The sequence below is a fragment of the Hippichthys cyanospilos genome, chromosome 20 (genome assembly GCF_059441005.1).
Source record: "Hippichthys cyanospilos isolate Australia breed blue-spotted pipefish chromosome 20, RoL_Hcya_1.0, whole genome shotgun sequence".
NCBI classification, from domain to species: Eukaryota; Metazoa; Chordata; class Actinopteri; order Syngnathiformes; family Syngnathidae; genus Hippichthys; species Hippichthys cyanospilos.
The window spans coordinates 15,277,682-15,295,505 of NC_142388.1; the positions used below are offsets into that span (position 1 = coordinate 15,277,682).

At 40.7% G+C, this 17,824-nt stretch overlaps 1 protein-coding gene, 1 long non-coding RNA gene and 1 pseudogene across 21 annotated transcripts in view; 1 reads left to right on the plus strand and 2 right to left on the minus strand.

Moving 5' to 3' along the window:
- Positions 1-6,617: 6,617 nt before the first annotated feature.
- On the minus strand, positions 6,618-8,347 carry LOC148407526 (uncharacterized; annotated as a pseudogene).
- A 3,332-nt stretch (positions 8,348-11,679) lies between these two features.
- On the minus strand, positions 11,680-14,223 carry LOC148407527 (uncharacterized). 2 transcript variants are annotated; one of them, XR_015863871.1, is made up of 2 exons: positions 12,900-14,223; positions 11,680-12,138 (listed from the first exon to the last, which is right to left on the minus strand). It is a non-coding gene; the product is annotated as an uncharacterized LOC148407527 (long non-coding RNA). The 2 variants fall into 2 exon arrangements; XR_015863870.1 differs by having other exon boundaries at positions 11,680-12,148.
- cfap206 (cilia and flagella associated protein 206) overlaps positions 12,915-17,824 on the plus strand; it is a 62,517-nt gene continuing 57,607 nt past the window's right edge. For 6 of the 19 annotated variants that reach the window (XM_088403902.1, XM_088403903.1, XM_088403904.1 and 3 more), the window contains exons 1-2: positions 12,915-13,571; positions 15,777-15,861. In XM_088403902.1, the coding sequence (XP_088260028.1) occupies positions 13,476-13,571; positions 15,777-15,861 (181 nt within the window). In that variant the 5' untranslated portion in view covers positions 12,915-13,475. Of the gene's footprint in view, positions 13,572-15,774; positions 15,862-17,824 lie in introns of those variants that run through there. The other 13 variants (XM_088403898.1, XM_088403889.1, XM_088403897.1 and 10 more) reach the window with 7 other exon arrangements.

Here is a 17,824-nt window from a genome sequence, read left to right on the forward strand (position 1 = left end):
TTTGTGGTTGTGTCCATAAGGTATGATTTGTGGTAAAACAAAAAGAGAAACTCTTGAAGTTGGTGACAAAGTGTTTCAAAGCATTTTAGGCCAAGAGAAATTTTAATGGTTTCTTGTTAGTGGAGAAAACAGGAGAGATAAAAATAAAGTGATTTGTAAATTTGGTATTTAGAAAATCAACCAAGGACAGATGGTAATGAAGTTTGCCAAAAGAATGGAAATGGATGTAGTTAACACTTAGCACTTTGTTCAAGAAGAGGCGGGATTAGGTAGATTGCATTTTGGCCAAACAATTCATTGTAATCTGAAAGAAATTAGTGGTTCTAAAGTTATTATAGGGTTAGTCTGAAGTACCTTATTTTCCGCACTATAAGCCCCACCCAAAAGACAGATTTTTTAAAAAAACCTGACGGTCCGCCTTATATATGGATCAAATCATGGGCTGACTGCATAAAATACAGTTTATGCCTGAAAAATCCAGTTCAGTTGGCCCGAGGGTATTAAAGTCATCACGACCCTGCGCAAACTTGATTTGCGGGCCCAACACATTTTTTTTTTGAGGACTTAAGAGTATGCGGCCCCACACTCATGTTTGTCGTTTAAATTTCTCTGATATTCGTTTATTCCGAACTTTTTGTGCTCCATATTGTAAAAGCAGGTCAAAAATATATAATGCATGCTGAGGAAAAAATTAAAACACAGCGGCGCCAGCCTTCACCCGCGCCTGGCTCCAAAATCATACCATTGCATGTCAGGCGTTTAAATTTCCCTGACTTTCGTTGATTCCTAACTTCTTTGTGCTCCGTATCGTAACAGTGGGTCAAAAACATATAAAGCACGCAGAGGAAAAAATGGAAACGACAGCGGCGCCAGCCCTCACCTGCGCTTAGCTCCAAACTCATACCGTTGCATGTTTGGCGTTTAAATTTCCCTGACTTTAGTTGATTCCTAACTTCTTTGTGCTCCATATTGTAACAGCGGGTCAAAAATATATAATGCACGCTGAGGAAAAAATTAAAAAGACAGCGGCGCCAGCCTTCATCTGCGCTTGGCTTCAAACTCATACCGTTGCATGTTTGGCGTTTAAATTTCCCTGAATTCCGTGTATTCATAACTTCTTTGTGCTCCATATCGTAACAGTGGGTCAAAAATATATAATGCACGCAAAGGAAAAAATTAAAAAGACAGCGGCGCCAGCCTTCACCCGCGCTTGGCTCCAAACACATCTCATACCGTTACATGTTTGGCGTTTAAATTTCCCTGACTAAAGTTGATTCCTAACTTTCTTGTGCTCCAAATCATAACAGCGGGTCAAAAATATATAATGCACCCCGAGGAAAAAATTAAAAAGACAGCGGCGCCAGCCTTCACCAGCGCTTGGCTTAAAACTCATACCGTTGCATGTTTGGCGTTTAAATTTCCCTGAATTCCATTTATTCCTAACTTCTTTGTGCTCCATAACGAAATAGCTGGTCAAAAATATATAATGCATGTCGAGGGGAAAATCAAAATGATTGCGGCGCAGCGTTCACTTGTGCATGGCTTGATCTGGATCTATTCTGTGCTCTGTTAGAATGTTGCGTAGAAAGAGAGGGTCGCTGATCACGCGAGAAAGACGAAGGAGAATGTGAAGAAAAGACGACGCATGCGCAGGGAGAGTTCTGTTTCTGAGAAAAATGTGTTAACATATAAAAAAATCTGTGTAAGTGTTGTGCAGTTCTCTGTTGTATTTACTAAAATAAAAGTGACGGTTGAGACCGGCGCTGCCTTCCCGCTATGGCGTTATATTTGTGCCACAATTACGAGCGCGCGAAAAAAAAATTGAGCGGAGAAAATCAAACTGAGCGAGCGAAAACAGATTTTGAGAGCAAGAAAAAAACTATTGAGCGCGTAATGATAAGAGTTTGAGCGCGCGCTGATGGAGTTTGAACAAAGAAAAATAAATTGGTCACTCAAAATTCCTTTTTGCTCGCTCGGGATAGTCCTCTCTCGCTCAACATCTCGCTCTCGCTCACGATACTCCTCCCTCCCTTGCTCAACATCGAGCTCTCGCTCGCTCGAGTCGTCCTCTGCGCTCGCTCAGTTCTGCTCACGCGTTACGTTTGTGCCACAAAACCAGCCAATCAGAACTTGTAAAAGCACTTTGATTGACACAGCTTGGTATCCAATGAGATTGCTTGTACGCTATCCTTTGACGCACTCTCGTTTGCCCTGTGTTCACCCGAAAAGGGCAAACGAGAGTGCGTCAACATGGACTTGGGCTGGAGAATTACTTTTAATATTATTATTATTACTGTATTATATCATTTGACAGAAATACCTTGTTAGTTTTTGTACTTTAAAAATATAAGCCAACCCCTCCCGCCCACGTCGATGTGACGCACTCTCTTTTGCTCGTTCCGGGTGAACACAACAAGCAATCTCATTGGATACCAAGCTGTCAATCAATGTGCTTTTACAAGCTCTGATTAGCTGGTTTTGTGGCACAAACGTAACGCGTGAGCAGAACCGAGCGAGCGCAGAGGACGACTCGAGAGAGAGCGAGATCTCAATGTTGAGCAAACGCGATGTTGAGCGAGGGAGGGAGGAGTATCGCAAACGAGAGCGAGATGTTGAACGCGAGAATGCTATTGCGAGCGAGCAAAAACGAATTTTGAGCGAGAAACTTCTTTTCAAGAACTTTTTTTCTGCGCTCAAAATCTGTTTTCGCTCGCTCAGTTTTATTTTCGACGCTCAAATTTTTTTTCCGCGCGCGCGTAATTGTGGCACAAATATAACACCATATCCTGCTGCCGTTTGTACCGAGTCGAGCACCGCTTTGAGCACCGCTTCGAGCCGTCCTGCGAGGGCTATTTACCCGGACTGGCAAATCCGGCCCTGGAAATGAGGTTTCCCCCGTATCTTGTGTCTACGGCCACCGGATGAACGGGAACGGACAACAAGAAGTTAAATAGCAATTACCAATAACGCATTCTCTGTTTTATCTGATTTTTTTAATAACAAATATTTCTTAGTATAATATCCATACAACGCTTATTTTGTATGAATAAAGTTTATATTCTATTAATAAAGTTTGATGACTTTGCTAATTGTTTTTAATACATTCCCTTTAGTAAAGCACCATCTAGTGGCTGCATAACGCAACTCTATCTAGTGGATGCATAATGCAACCCCAGCCAGTACTATGGTTTCAACTATGTGCGCCTTATAATCCGGTGCGCCTTATATATGGCGTTTTTGGAAACTCGGCCGTTCATTGATGGTGCGCCTTATAATTCGGTGCGCTTTATAGTGCGGAAAATACGGTAGTCTGGCTAGATAGCATAGGCTAGTGATTAGTAAAATCGAAACCAGACTGTGCAGAAAGGTTTTGCTCAGAAAAAGAAAACAAGAATAAAATGAGATGTGACAAACAGCAGTGTAGAGGAAGATATGGCAAAGGCTAAAAAAAAAAATAATTATTAAAAAAAAAAAGTGACATATGATGATGCATATAGGTAATATGGACAGTGAAGAGAGAACGATCTTGGTCTGATAGAGGGGTAGAGACTGAAAAAAATGTCCAGCAGATCAGGTTTTTGAATTTGAATTCTTGAATGAGGAAATTGTGATGGAGAAGGAGAAAACAATGATTAGGAAGGGACCTCCCACATTCTAAAAACATGCTTGGCGGGTGTATTGGACACATTAAATTGGTGTGATTTGGGTGCGTTGTTCGTGTGCCCTGCGATTGGCTAGCAAGTAGTTCCGGGTCTCCCTCACCAACTCAAATCAAATCAAGTTTATTTGTATCGCCCTGAATCACTGAAGTCTCAAAGGAGTTATGTCAGGGTTATCTTTAAAAGTAGACTAAGACAAGCCCTACTGCTAAACAGCAAAATAGTAACTCAGACCAGCCAAGATTGACTTTTCTCCGCCTAACCAAAGGGAAAAGCTTGGCGTACATACTCATGCATTGCCAACAGCATTTTTGTCGCTCAAGTGTCTCCGCCTGCTTTTTTTTTTCATTCAGCAAAGCATTGTACATTACAAGACATAACGAAAAGAGCCAGCCGGGCGCCACCAACAGCTGGGCCAAGGTCCCAGCTCAAACTTTCCTGCATCAACAGCTTTATCTAAGGACTGGGGCAAGATTAACTAGGGCTGCATAGATGGATAGCAAAGCACACTATTCTAGACAAGAAATAAGCACATATTGATAACAACCTAATATATTAATACCTTCTCAGTTTCACAGGTCAAAATAAGTTACACTGAGGCTTCTTTTGCGAAAAAGAAGTCATACAGAGACTTCTTTTCATCATAAGTACACAACAGCTTCCCATGATCAAAGCTCCCACAAGGTGAAGCTTCCAGGCTCAACATGTTGAAGTGGATGCTGCATGTACCATATACAAACAACTACAGATACAGATAAAAACATTGTGCCATATTAGGCAGGAGACGTCCGGTGCAAAGATGTCTTGACAACAGGCAAAGCCATTGGGCAGGAACCTACCAACCAGTGTTCCCTCTAAGCTGCGAGCGTGCACATTTGCGCACTGCTCGCACGATCTTAGCGCACAAGAATGTCTGTGGTGCGCATAAAACACAATGCAATATAAATGTATTACATAATATCTAATATTAGACCTCATCTTATCTGGTTAATTAGATCAATAATATTGTTTTCTGTACCATTTTACATTCTGACAGCAAGTGACAAGTGTCCAGCCTATGAATGTTTCACTTATACTATTCATCCAATCAAACGCAATGACAGAAACGTTCCCTGCATATACACCCCGTGCTGGTTAGCTAGCTCACAACAGTGCGGAGTTAAGAGACGTCAGATGCTAACCCCCTTTCCTCGTGAAACGAACGAGCAGCGACACATCCGCTCAACAAGTCAAAGTAAAAAAGAAATGTGATTCCTATAAGATGGAATGGCTGTCGGAACATATGCAAATAAAAGAACAAGCGGTGAAAGTGGGTGAGATTTTTTTTTTTTCTTTTTCACAACTTGTGGCTCGCTTATTGCCATGGTGACAAATGCAATATACATCACAATGTCATGTCTAAAACATTTATTGCTCAAGATATAAAAAAAAAATAATAACAAACTTGTTCAAAACGAACAATGTTTGGCAACATTGTGCATTCTTCTGGCCGCCTGGCTTACTCGTATGCTCGCCCAGGTTCAAATAAAATAAATATAATAACATTTCCACAGGTCTCTCTTTGAATCAATAAAACGATAAATTCATTTCCACAGCAGTTCTAAAGCTCTTCAAACAAAAGTACTTCAAATAAAAGGCAAACATCACGGTAAAGACACCGCAGGCTCTAATTTGCTATCAATCTCAATTGCCCCTGTGATGCAAACCCCTATGCTCTTAAAGGGCCAGTATCATGCACCTCTCTCCCTGACTTAAAGGGGCAGTAACATAAATGCCCACTGGGCAGTGAGCCAAAACAACCAAACAACAAATTCCAAAAACTGAAATTTAAATTAACTTTGGTATTTTGGGATCAAAACCAATAATAATGCTGTGAATTGGTTCCCACAAACATGGCAACCATAGATGCATTGCTCTCCCATATTGGTCCTGGACGACGCTTTTCACCTTGGCTATCCCCTCATAAATGACAGGCTATGTGCCCAGATGCACAGCACTGGTTTTTACATGTTTAAAATTTGTTGGAAATCATCAGCTCGTGCTTTTCCCTTCATTTCTTAAGAGTTCTAAGTCACCTTGCATCATCATTCCAGGGCCGCAGCTAGGCCCCTGGATATGCTCAGAGCCACCACCCCCCCACCCCCCTTCCTTGCTCATTAATGACAGAATGTGAGTCATGTGATATGGGTTACTTTAGGAGCGACATCAGATATGCACACGGCGACTCACTGTGTGTATGTCTGAAGTTGCTCACCTTGGTCCAATGCCTGCTCAGGGAATGTGTGTGAATGCTCAGACACATTCAAAATTGAGGGAACATTGCTCCCAACAGTCCAGTCAGGTGGTCCAACCCAAAGAAAAAACCACTGCTAAGGAGGTGGTTGATCTCATAACCTGCGATGGTCGATCAGCGCTCGGCCGGATGGGGGCCTTATAAATCATCTCTCACCATCTAGCCCCCATCTAGAAAGAAAAAGAAAGCTGTAATCAGACAGACCCATTAACTAAATGCTTGCGTGTATGAATGTGTTTTTAGTCAGGATTTAAAGATTTCTATTGAGTTGGCTGCGCGAATTTCCATAGGTAGGCCATTCCAGAATACTGGCGCGCAAATGGAAAAAGCCCTTGATCCTTCCTTCCTTTTAGCCCGTGGTGTTATTAACAAACCGGCATTTTGTGACCGAAGTTGTCAAGACGGAACATGTAGTGATACTAAGTCGACGTGATAGGAAGGAGCTAAATCGTGTAACAATTTATAAGTAATTAACAACACCTTAAAATCACCTCTCAGGTGTATTGGAAGCCAATGCAGGACTTTCTCGTCATTGTCAAGAGACTCGCTGCTGCATTTTGTAAAGACTGTAGACTTTTGTTGCAGGACATGGCAAGCCCAGAAAACAAAACGTTACAATAGGTTTTTTGTAAATCCACTTTGGGTAGTAGTACAATTATCCAGGTTCAAAGTGGTATCTTAAACAAGTGCTGATGATGAGCAGGGCCAATAATTGTCATCTCTGTTTTACTGGAGTTGAGAAGCAGAAAATTGGAAGACATCCATTGTTGTTGTTGTCCATTATTTAATCTAGGCAAAGCGGGCCTCCAGGTTAGAGCACTTTCGCAAATCTGTTATTTCTAAGGGCATGTACAGTTGGGTATCATCAGCATAGCATGCTGTTTTAAGGACCAAGTACTGACTCCTGCGGGACACCACATGAAACGGAGAAAGATTCAGAGATCGCATTGCCATGATAGACACTATGCGTCATTCCTGAGATGTAAGGTCTGAACCAATAAAGTGCTGATCCTAAGATACCAACACAGGATTCAAGACGTTCGAGAAGAATATGATGATCCATAGTGTCAAATGCCGCACTAAGGTCAAGCAATGATAATATTGATGAGATGTTGGAATCCAAGGCTAAGAGAAGATCATTCCTCACTTTTACAAGAGCTGTCTCAGTTGAGTGGTTGGCCCTGAATCCTGACTTAAGGAGTTCAAATCTACTGTTATCAACCACGTAATCGCTAAGCGGTTGTGCAACAATTTTCTCGAGAATTTTTGCAATAAACGGAACATGTGACACTGGTCTATAATTGGAGAGATTTTCAGTTTCAAGGTGAGGTTTCTTAAGTAGTGGTTGAATGACGGCAGTCTTAAAAGCTTCTGGTACCATGCCAGAGGAGAGCGACAGATGATCCTAAGATTAGAAAGAAGTCTTTAACGAGTTTGCCTGGAAGCGGGAAAAGCATGCAGGATGTCGGCTTTGCTGCATTAACCAGGTGTGTAAGACACTCCAGGGATACTAAATCCAACTGGGACAGGGTTACCAGACTTTCATTAACCTGATTGTCCAAACTCGCATCAGCAATCACAGAACCTGAGAGGGTAAGTGGCGCTGCGTCTTTTATTTTGTCCCTTATTAGCTGAATCCACTGAGTAAAAAATTGCATGAAATCGTGTGTTGAATGGAGGGAGCTATGATTAATCTACTGCTGTTGCGTTAGCTTTGCTATTGTATCAAATATTTAGGGTTGTATTTATTAAGACCAATCATTTTGGAAAAATAATTTCTTTTAGCTAACCTAAGAGCCTCTTTATATTTCACCAAGCTATCGCACCAAGCCTCATGGAAAACCTCAAGTTTGATTGTTCGCCATTTACAATCAAGTTTTATACTTAACAGTCTAAGCGTGCGCGTTTCATCTGTAAACAACAGAGTGTGCCGCTTCGGATGAGTTTTAAATCTTAACGGTGCTATAGAGTTTAGGGAATTTAAAAGAACTGTGTTGAAATCGTTTGTGAGCTTGTCGACAGAACCAATAAAAGACGGCAAAGATGCTGCTGCTAAATGCAGTAGTTCAGAAAGTGCAGCAGTGGTTGATGACTTAATATTACGGCTCTTATAACCTTGGTTGTGGTCAATAAGACCACACTGAGTCAGTACTTCGAGTGTTATAAAATCCAGTTTAGACATAGCATTGGGATAGGGCAATATTGTGACATTTGAGGCAGTTGGGCCACAGGTTAACACTCAATCTAAGATATTGCCATTCCGGTGTGTCGCTGCTTCTATTTTTTGTGTAAGGCCAAATACATCGAGTATTGCTCCAATAAGTGGCTCCGACGGGGAGTTCATATGAATATTGAAGTCACCCATAATTAATATATGAGTTATTAAATCAGCCATAAGTTCAAGGACTTAATCTAAGAACCCCTGAAAATATGGACAGGGAGGACGGTAAGTAACTACTACAAAGAATGGTGGCGAGGAGCTGGATCGCATAACAAGAGCCTCAAATGTCTTGAAGGTGTGGTTAGTGCTCAGATTAACTTTGAGACCAGATTCTGACTACTTCTAATTTGCTGTTGGAATTTACTTTGTCATTCAACACAACCTGAACGTTTCAGATCAATATATTTTTCCTAAAATATTGGTTGCTATGGATTTTTAAAAGCATTTTTCTTAAAACTAGCAATTTCAACTTGGCAACATTCAAATTGCTCAATTTTATCCATTTTGACTGACCTCTATGTAGGGCTTCACGATTATGGCCAAAGTAATAATCATGATTATTTTGATCAATATTGCGATCCCAATTATTAAACTAGATTATTCATCACGTTTGGTCAAACATGTCTATTTATTGCACTTTTTTTAAACAAGCATTATATACTGTGTAAACAAAGCTTGACATTTAAAAATAGAAATAATAATAATAAACAAAAATAAAGAAAATAAATAATAATTATGGCAAAAACTTGCTGAGTGCAAACCATTGAAAAAAATGAAGCCTAGTTAGAACCGAGCACATACTACAATGGACCTTTAAGAACACATATAACAGCCTTAAAGTTTTTAGGCAAGAAAAAAAAAACTGTACAAAAGTACCAGAATCACTCAAAGAGAGTTTGGATTTTGCAGTCAAAATGTCATTTTTAGTCATTTCAAACTCAATTTATTCACATTTTTGCTATTCGGATTTTCTAAAATGGGTCTCAGTTGACAGCCAGTACAGTATACTAGGGGCTGAGAAAAGAAGAGGCTTTTGGCATGCTAACATGTGGTAAACATTGTCATCTGAAGGCTTTTAAGGTGAAATTGAAACCTGATATCTCCGCAGCACGCCAGTGAAACCAACTTCAGCTGTGTCATCGCGTCCCACTCTTGACGGGATAGAAGAAGCGTGGAATCTCGCCGGCACGCGTTTTTTAGTAGTTTATACTTGGTGTGGCTTTCCCCTGCAGTCATCTGATATTCTCAATGGAGTCTAGAGCATACGATCAATACTAGTGGATTCAAACGATCAAAATTCTTCCAAGCTTTTTTTCTTTTTTTAAATCAGACTCCTCACCTCTGTATATTTGCTCACCAGGAGTTGTTTGCGGTATTCACCAGTGAACACCAATAAGCAATAGTTCGTCCGACATGTTTTCTGTCGGGCGCTTCCACACGATAAAGCAATTCCAGAAGGTATGCATTGCGAAAAATCTGTCCAGCCCTGACACAGCGCGAAGTGGCGTGGTTGCAGAAAATACGTCATTTTAACACGTGGAGCCGTTTCGAACTCGCGGAGCGCATAAAACATATACTAAGCTGCGGACTATATTGCAGGATATGCTCACTTGCTATTTCTTAAGCTTAATGATGTCTTAACCTTGCGTTTGCCTTCTGGTGGTAGGATGTCCGATAGTGCTTGATTTGACACTAAAAGTGTGTCTCAAGGGCTTCCATTTTGAGCTCTATGAGAGCAGAATTGCATTTCAACCAGAAAAATTAACCTAATTTGAAGTTTTAAGTGTCAACCAACGCTAAACATCATTTTTGTAAAGGTAACATTTTTGCCATTTATTGTCGTGCAATAGTGTAAGTTTGTGTGTATTTTTTAGACAAAAACAAAACAATGCTTAAGTTGAGGAACTGCTTCTCAATTTTGCAAATGAACATTTGAAAGGAAATAAAAACATTTATGATAAAAATTTGATTTTGATTAACTTTAGCTAGTGGCTTAATGCCTCTTAAATACCTACTTGCATTCATGCACAGCATACAAAGAGAAGGTCCAAGGGAAAGACTGCAGGCATGAGCGTGCACTGTGTTTGAATCACAAGATTGCTGATCAATCAGAGGATTACATCTGTATGTATGTGTAGTGCAGATGTAAGTGGATGTGTCACCCAATGATGGATGACCAGGGGAATGTGCTGTATCCCTGAAGTCTTATACAAGCGGCCCAATCCCCCATCCATCTGAGCCTGCCCCGGCTACCTCATCTGTCAGGGAAAAGCCATTTTCTGTGCACTGGTGCATGATGCTTAAGGTTATTCCATTTCTTTATTACAAACCTGGCCCACCAGAATACTGTAGTATCAATCAAATAGACAAAACATCCTCTATAGAGCACATATTATAAATAGATGGCTCACTTGAATCAATATACACTGTTAATTAAATTAAACCTGTATTTTGCTTTCACCCAGCATTAATACAAACACAAAAGTGACCAATTGCAATAAGAATGCTATGTCTGCAATTGCAAGGGCAATGTAAGACTATTCCGTATTTGAAGCTGTGCTCAGGGAACCCACACAGGGAGACAAAGACAGGACCACCGTCATCATTAATCTTAGTCATTGAGCAAGGCTGGCCCAATCTGCATGACCAGGCCAGTGACAAATGCCACTATTGGACTGGGGCGTCGCATCTCCCCAGCTTCATTTCTCGTTAATGTCAAATCCATCACGGCTGGCCCTGTCCTGCCATGTCGCGGTAGATGAAACTGGTCGTGGGTAAGAATTAATTGGATGGACAAGAGCAACTTGATTGCATGGAGGCATCGTCTGGCCAGCGGAAAACTGAAAACTGCAATGATCTACATGAAACTGAATTGAAATTGTGACCTTTACCATTGTCAGATACAGTTTGCAATGAAAATGACATTATTTCTCTAATGGTGTAAAACAATATCCAAGTGCTGCTGTAATGATTTCTCAAGCGGTTTTGAATGGACACACGCCTTTGTTATGACACGCTGTGGGCGTTTTCAGTTAAATATACCCTAAAGAACACGTGACTGCCCTCTTGTGACAGCTGCTGGTCAGACATGTGTGTCAGGTCAAATACGCAACCCATTTTCTCAAAATCTGTTTGTTACTGGTTGCAGCTCAGGCAACCATTCTGTGCTATAGACATATTTTATAATATGAAGTATAATACATAATTACTACTCAAATGCCTTCCTAGTGTAGCTGTTTGCTGTGTAAATGGGGTTTTATTTAGAGAGCACTTAAAAAAACAAAAGATGCACAGAATATAACATTGCAAATTAAAAATCATTATCATAAGCCCTGTAACTGACATATCCATGCCACCCGAACTCAGCTGGGCTAGGCTCCACCTACTTAAGCAGGATAAATTATAAAATAATAATAATAATAATAATAACCACAACTAGAAATGGCCATTTCTGAAGAAAAAAAGTGTGTGAAGACTACAAGGCTGAATTAAAAGGTGTAGTATGATTTCAAATTCAAATTTCAAATTTTATTTATATAGCCCTAAATCACCGAAGTCTCAAAGGGCTTCACAGAATGAAAAGAGGTCGTACAGAGACATCTTTTCAGTATAGGGTACACAACAGCATCCCCTGTCAAAGCTCCCAGAAGGGGAAGGAAAAACTCAAAAACCCCAAATTTGGGGAAAATCAGAAACCTCCAGAAGGGACCACAGGTGGGAGGAGCCCCCTTCCAGGCCCACAGGTTGAAGTGGATGCTGCATGTACCAGACACAGAAACAACATAAATTACAGAAAACATATTGTGCTATATAGTGCAGTGATGTCTTGACAGCAGGCAAGGCCATTGGGCAGGAACCATCCCACATTCCAGCCAGGTGGACTGCAGACAGCCGAACTCCTAACCCGTGATGGTCGACCAACGCAGAACCCAATGGAGGCGGTCAAGTCAACCCTCACCATCTAGCTAGCCCCCTCTCCCAGCCGGAAGAGTTGGGGGGGGGGGGGGGGGGGGGGGGGGGGGGGGTTGAAATAAGATTTGGAAAAAGATTGGATTTTGTAAAATTATATGGCGTTATGAATGGCATGGGATGATAAACAATGACAATGAATGAGTTGAACTTGTTAAAGATAGTAGTTTGGATTTTTGCAATGTTTTTTAAGACCCAAATATACAATTTGGGGCATCAGTAGGGGTACGCCAAATGCTGGAAAAGTTTGAACTGGTCAAAATAAAGAAACTACAGGAAAAAAAGAATTTTACAAATTATTTGTGGAAATGTTAATAGCAAAAATGTTGAGTTTTTGGTAAAAGGGAGTTCGTGGCATTGGTATGGAAAGTCTGAATTCAACGTAAGACAAGTTTTAACAAGTCATAAAAACTGGGAAAAAATGTACATTTTTTAATTTATGTGGGTAATTTGATTATGAAAATGTTGACATGTCAACATTGCGTTTGATCAACAACGTCACGTTTTGTGCCACAATACCAGCCAGAGTTTGTAAAAGCACATTGATTGACAGCTTGGTATCCAATGAGATTGCTTGTACGCTATCTGTTGACGCACTCTCCTTTGCCCTGTGTTCACCCGGAAAGTTCACACGAGAGTGCGTCAACACGGACTTGGACGGGAGAGTTACTTTTAATATTATTATTAATACTGTATCGTATCATTTGACAGAAATACATTTTTAGTTTTTGTACTTTAATAATATAAGCCCACTTACCCCTGCCCAAGTCGATGTGACGCACTCTTGTATGCTCGTTCCGGGTTAACACAACAAGCAATCTCATTGGATACCAAGCTGTCTATCAGTGTGCTTTTATAAGCTTTGATTAGCTGGTTTTGTGGCACATAATATTTTCAATATTTTTTTCTGCGCTCAAAATATGTTTTCGGTCGCTCAGTTTTATTTTCTGCGATCAAACTGTTATTTATTTTATTTTTTTTGCGCGCGCGCGCTCGCAATTGTGGCAAAACTATAACGCCATAGGATGCAGGCCGGCCTGACTACAGTGTGGATACGATGCTTTTTCTTTAATAGTACCTAAAACTTGTTGCGACCTCGTTGGCAACATTTTGCAGTATATAATATACTCCGCACACTACGGAGACGACGACTTCAAGGTTAAACTATGGTAACAGGTAAACGTTTACATACACGTCTGCGATGACGTGACCCGGTGACATAGACGTCGGCTGTTCAGGTCTCAGTGACGACTGTCTCAGAAGAGCTATAGCATCTGGGGGTAATAATCAGTCAGGTTGCAGCGGCTTGCGATAGTCACCCTCAATCGTCAAAATGCAGTGTGACCAAGACTCAAGAATTCCGCAATCTTCAGAGGGTGCAAAGCAGGTTGCATCATTATCTAAGGATGACAGTGCACTCTCCACAAAGGTAACATTCCCGGTTAAAAAAAAAAAAAAAAAAAAAAAAATGATAACCTAGTGGATCAATTTTGAGCTTTTTTTTTAATGTATTTTATTGTCTTACTTTTTTCCCCTCATTTGAATCCATCCATTATCATTTTTTTATGTATATAAAAGACATCAGTGTGTGGTCTTCAAAGTTTTGTATGATGCAGGCTTATCTTAAACAGGGATTTCAAATTAATGTTTCTGTGTCCCACTTCACAGTTATGGTTTTCTTCGGCGAGCCCTTTTGCCAGTGAAACTCAAATGTGTAGCCACCATGTTATTTCACATGCAAAATTTCCATGTTAATTGATGGTTATATAATTTTTAACAATATTCTGAATTTGAGATCAATTGGCTTATGTTTTGTGTAGTTATTGCCATGGTAATTGATAGTGATCAGTGTTGGGCAAGTTACTTAAAAACTGGGATGCATTATTTATCACTCATTACGATGATTTCAAAGTAATTAGTTAAATAACACTTTTTCTGTATTTGAAATGTAATGCGTTACACTACTATTGCATTTCTTTTAGCTTACTCTCACCAACACAATATGGATTTGCCATTCTAAATATGGCTCATTACTGTCATTACACATCCAGTGGAAGGTTGGGTTAAACTTAAAAGCAGTACAAATCATTTCATCTATATTGTGTTATAAGCCTTTAATAGTATGACATGATACATAATTTTATGTATTTTAATCCCTTATTACTTAGCTTCACAGCATAGTTATGCTTTGTTTATTCGTTTGAAAAAACTGTTAGTGAATTCCACAATTTAAATGTTATTCAAGTTCAGTCGACTGGGTTAGGGACAGATGTTTCAAAAATAGATGGTTTAAATGAGGCTAACATTAGCAGCTAGACTACATCATCATTATTGTGTTTAGTGTACTGTTTAGCGTGAATTATTGTATGGTTTCAGTGAGGCTAACATTAGCAGCTAGAATACATCATCGTTATTGTGTTTGGCGGACTGTTTAACATGAGTTTTTGTATGCTTCATCTTGATACACTTTGACCACAACTATTTATTGGCTGTATTAATAGCAATTGTAAAGTAAAGTTTTGCGTTAGCTTACCTTGCCATTATTGCTAGTCGCGAAGGGGATCTTGCTGACAAGGTTTGCTGAGATAATCAGTTGTCAGTAATTAGCAACACACTTATACAACATCTCCTCCTATACATAGATAACTAGTTTCATCAGGACAACCATCTCTTGACAAAGCCTGGCAATAAGTGAAAATTTCAGATACTCTCTGAAGTAAAGGAACCTAGAAAAACTTCTCATGTCAAACTAGTTCCTAGTGTCTTCTTTTTTGTTGAAAAATCGCCCATACCACATCACAGTGAAACAATTTATTTAATCCTGACAGAGAGTAGGAAAGTATGCGAGGCCTTGGACTAGTCCTGCCACAGGTTGGAGCAGAAAATGTCAACCTTTCACCTTCTACATTCAGTTATTATACATTTTAGGGACATGTTGTCTGACTGGAATGCAAGTGTGAGTGTGTACGTGTGTGTGTGTGTGTGTGGTGTGTATGTGCATGGGCACAGTGTCTCAAATGTCTTATATTCTCTGACCATTTTTTTGAAGAGGGGGAAATCAGTGCGCCATAATACCTGACTTATCTTCTTCTCTTCACACTGGAATGCTGGAGGATGCCTTTTGTTTCTTTTCTAGGTGGCATCTGGTCTCAACGACTTCCAGTCGTGTCAATTCTCATTAGAACAGCACCATTTCATGAACACACTATTTTAGTCAAGTCAAGTTTATTTATAAAGCACATATAAAAGCAACCTCAAGGGCTGACCAAAGTGCTGCACAATTACTGTACTCAAATACAGAACAAGTTATTGAGCACAAATATAAAACCGTGATAAAATCAATATATATTTTACCGATACATTACATTTAAAAAAAACATATATTTCCATTAATAACAACAGTGACGATTTTATCGATTATTTTTGTTCCACAGGTAAAGTTAAATACGAAAGTACAAGAAAGCTGCAAAGAAATTCTCCAATCTGTGTCAGAATATTTACAATATTCTGAAATGTGATCCTGGAAGCTTAAAGATTTTTTTCCTCACTTGCGTTTGGCATGTGTGTACTATACTGTACATCGAACCTCAAAACTCTTTGATTTACATTATTGTTTTGATGATATTCCTTACAGCTGTGCATGGAGACACTAACATGTAGTCCTTCCCTTGACACAATCAAGATGCAAGTGTATTTTGACCTCAATTACACTTCTAGACGTAAGTGAATCAGTTTTCTACACTGCATCATTGTTCATATATTACATGGTACCTGTGCTGCTTTAACAAGACAAACTGCATCCAAATGCATTTCGGGTCTTCTGGTTGTATAAAAGCAACTTATGGAACCTATTTGTTGAAAGACCATGACAGTTAATGCACAAACCCCTACCTACCTGCAGGGGGCCGAGTCCAACACTTTTTGATCAGATTCTGGCAAATCTAAGTCAATCTTGCAATTTTCCAGAGTAAAAACTAATGGATTTATGGCCGTTTAACCAGGGAGAAGGGCTGTGATGCTGTAGCATATTGACATTAATCGTTGCTGTCCATGTCTCCCATTCAGTGCGCAGCAATTTCGTGGTCAGATTCTTAAAAATCTAAGTGATGGCTCACGGGGGAGGGGGGGACACTCTGTAATTACTGATGATGTAAAAGTGTGAGAGTGATGCAGATTTTTTTCTTTTTTAAATCAAAGTCACGCTTACACTTTCCCTCCTTCATGATCTCACAATTTCCATATTTCCATCCCTCATGAAGCATCACTTTACCGTGTGTCAGAGAAATCTCTAAAAGAAGACTAGGACAAGCCTAGCTGCTAAGCAGCAAAAAGAGAAACTCAGACCAGCCAAGATTGACTTTTCTATACCATGGATAAGGAAAAAGCTTGAACAAATGAACTCGTACATTCTCCAACGCTAATTCAAATCGCCCAGCCGCCCCTCCTGGCTTTTTATTCAGCAAAGCATTGCAGATTACAAGACACAACAAAAGAGCCAGACGGACGCCACCGAAAGCTGGGCCAAGGTCCCGGCTCACACTTTCCTGCGTCAACAGCTCTATCTAAGGACAGGGTCAAAATGAACTAGGATTGCATAAATGGATAACAATGCACACTATTCTAGACAAGAAATAAGCGCATAATGATAACAACCTAATATATGATTCCCTTCACACCGTGGTGGAGGGGTTTTGTGTCTCCCAGTAGGAGCTTAGTTGTCTGGAGTTTTATGCCCCTGGTAGGGTCACCTCTGACAAACAGGTCCTAGGCGAGGGACCAGACTAAGCACGACTCATAGACCACTTATGATGAGCAAATTCTTTGGATCGCGTTTTCCTTTGCCTGGACGCAGATCACCAGCCCCCCAGGAGCCAGGCCTGGAGGTGGGGCTCGTTGCTGAGTGTATGTTGGCTGGGCCTGCACCCATGGGACCTGGCAGGGCACAACTCAAAGAAGTACCATACCTGTGGGAGGAGCCAAAGGGGTCATGTGTGAAGAGAGCTCGGCCGAGGCCGGGGGTGTATACCTTGATACACTGATCCCCAGGTACAGAAGCTAGTTCTTGGGACATGTTATGTCACCTCTCAGGCAGGGAACAAACCTGAGCTGGTGTGCGAGGCCAAAAGGTCAAACTATTTACTGTATAGTGTGACTCGCCTCCACCAGTCCTCTCGGGAGGGGTTGGCCCCTCATCCGCTCTGGGGTTACTCATGGTGAGGGGCGCAGAGTAGGTGTGGGCATACATCAGCGCCTGGACATTAAGGTTCACCCCGGTGGACGAGAGAGTGTATCTTATGGCGTTATATTTGTGCCACAATTACAAGCGTGTGAAAAAAAAATTTGAGCGGAGAAAATCAAACTGAGCGAGCGAAAACAGATTTTGACCACAAGAAAAAACTATTGAGCGGGTAATGATAAGAGTTTGAGCGCGCGCCGATGGAGTTTGAACACAGAAAAAGAAATTGCTCGCTCAAAATTCCTTTTTGCTCACTCGGGATAGCCCTCTCTCGCTCAACATCTCGCTCTCGCTCGCGATACTCCTCCCTCCCTCGCTCAACATCGCGTTTGCTCAACATCGAGCTCTCGCTCGCTCAGTTCTGCTCACGCGTTACGTTTGTGCCACAAAACCAGCCAATCAGAGCTTGAAAAAGCACTTTGATTGACAGCTTGGTATCCAATGAG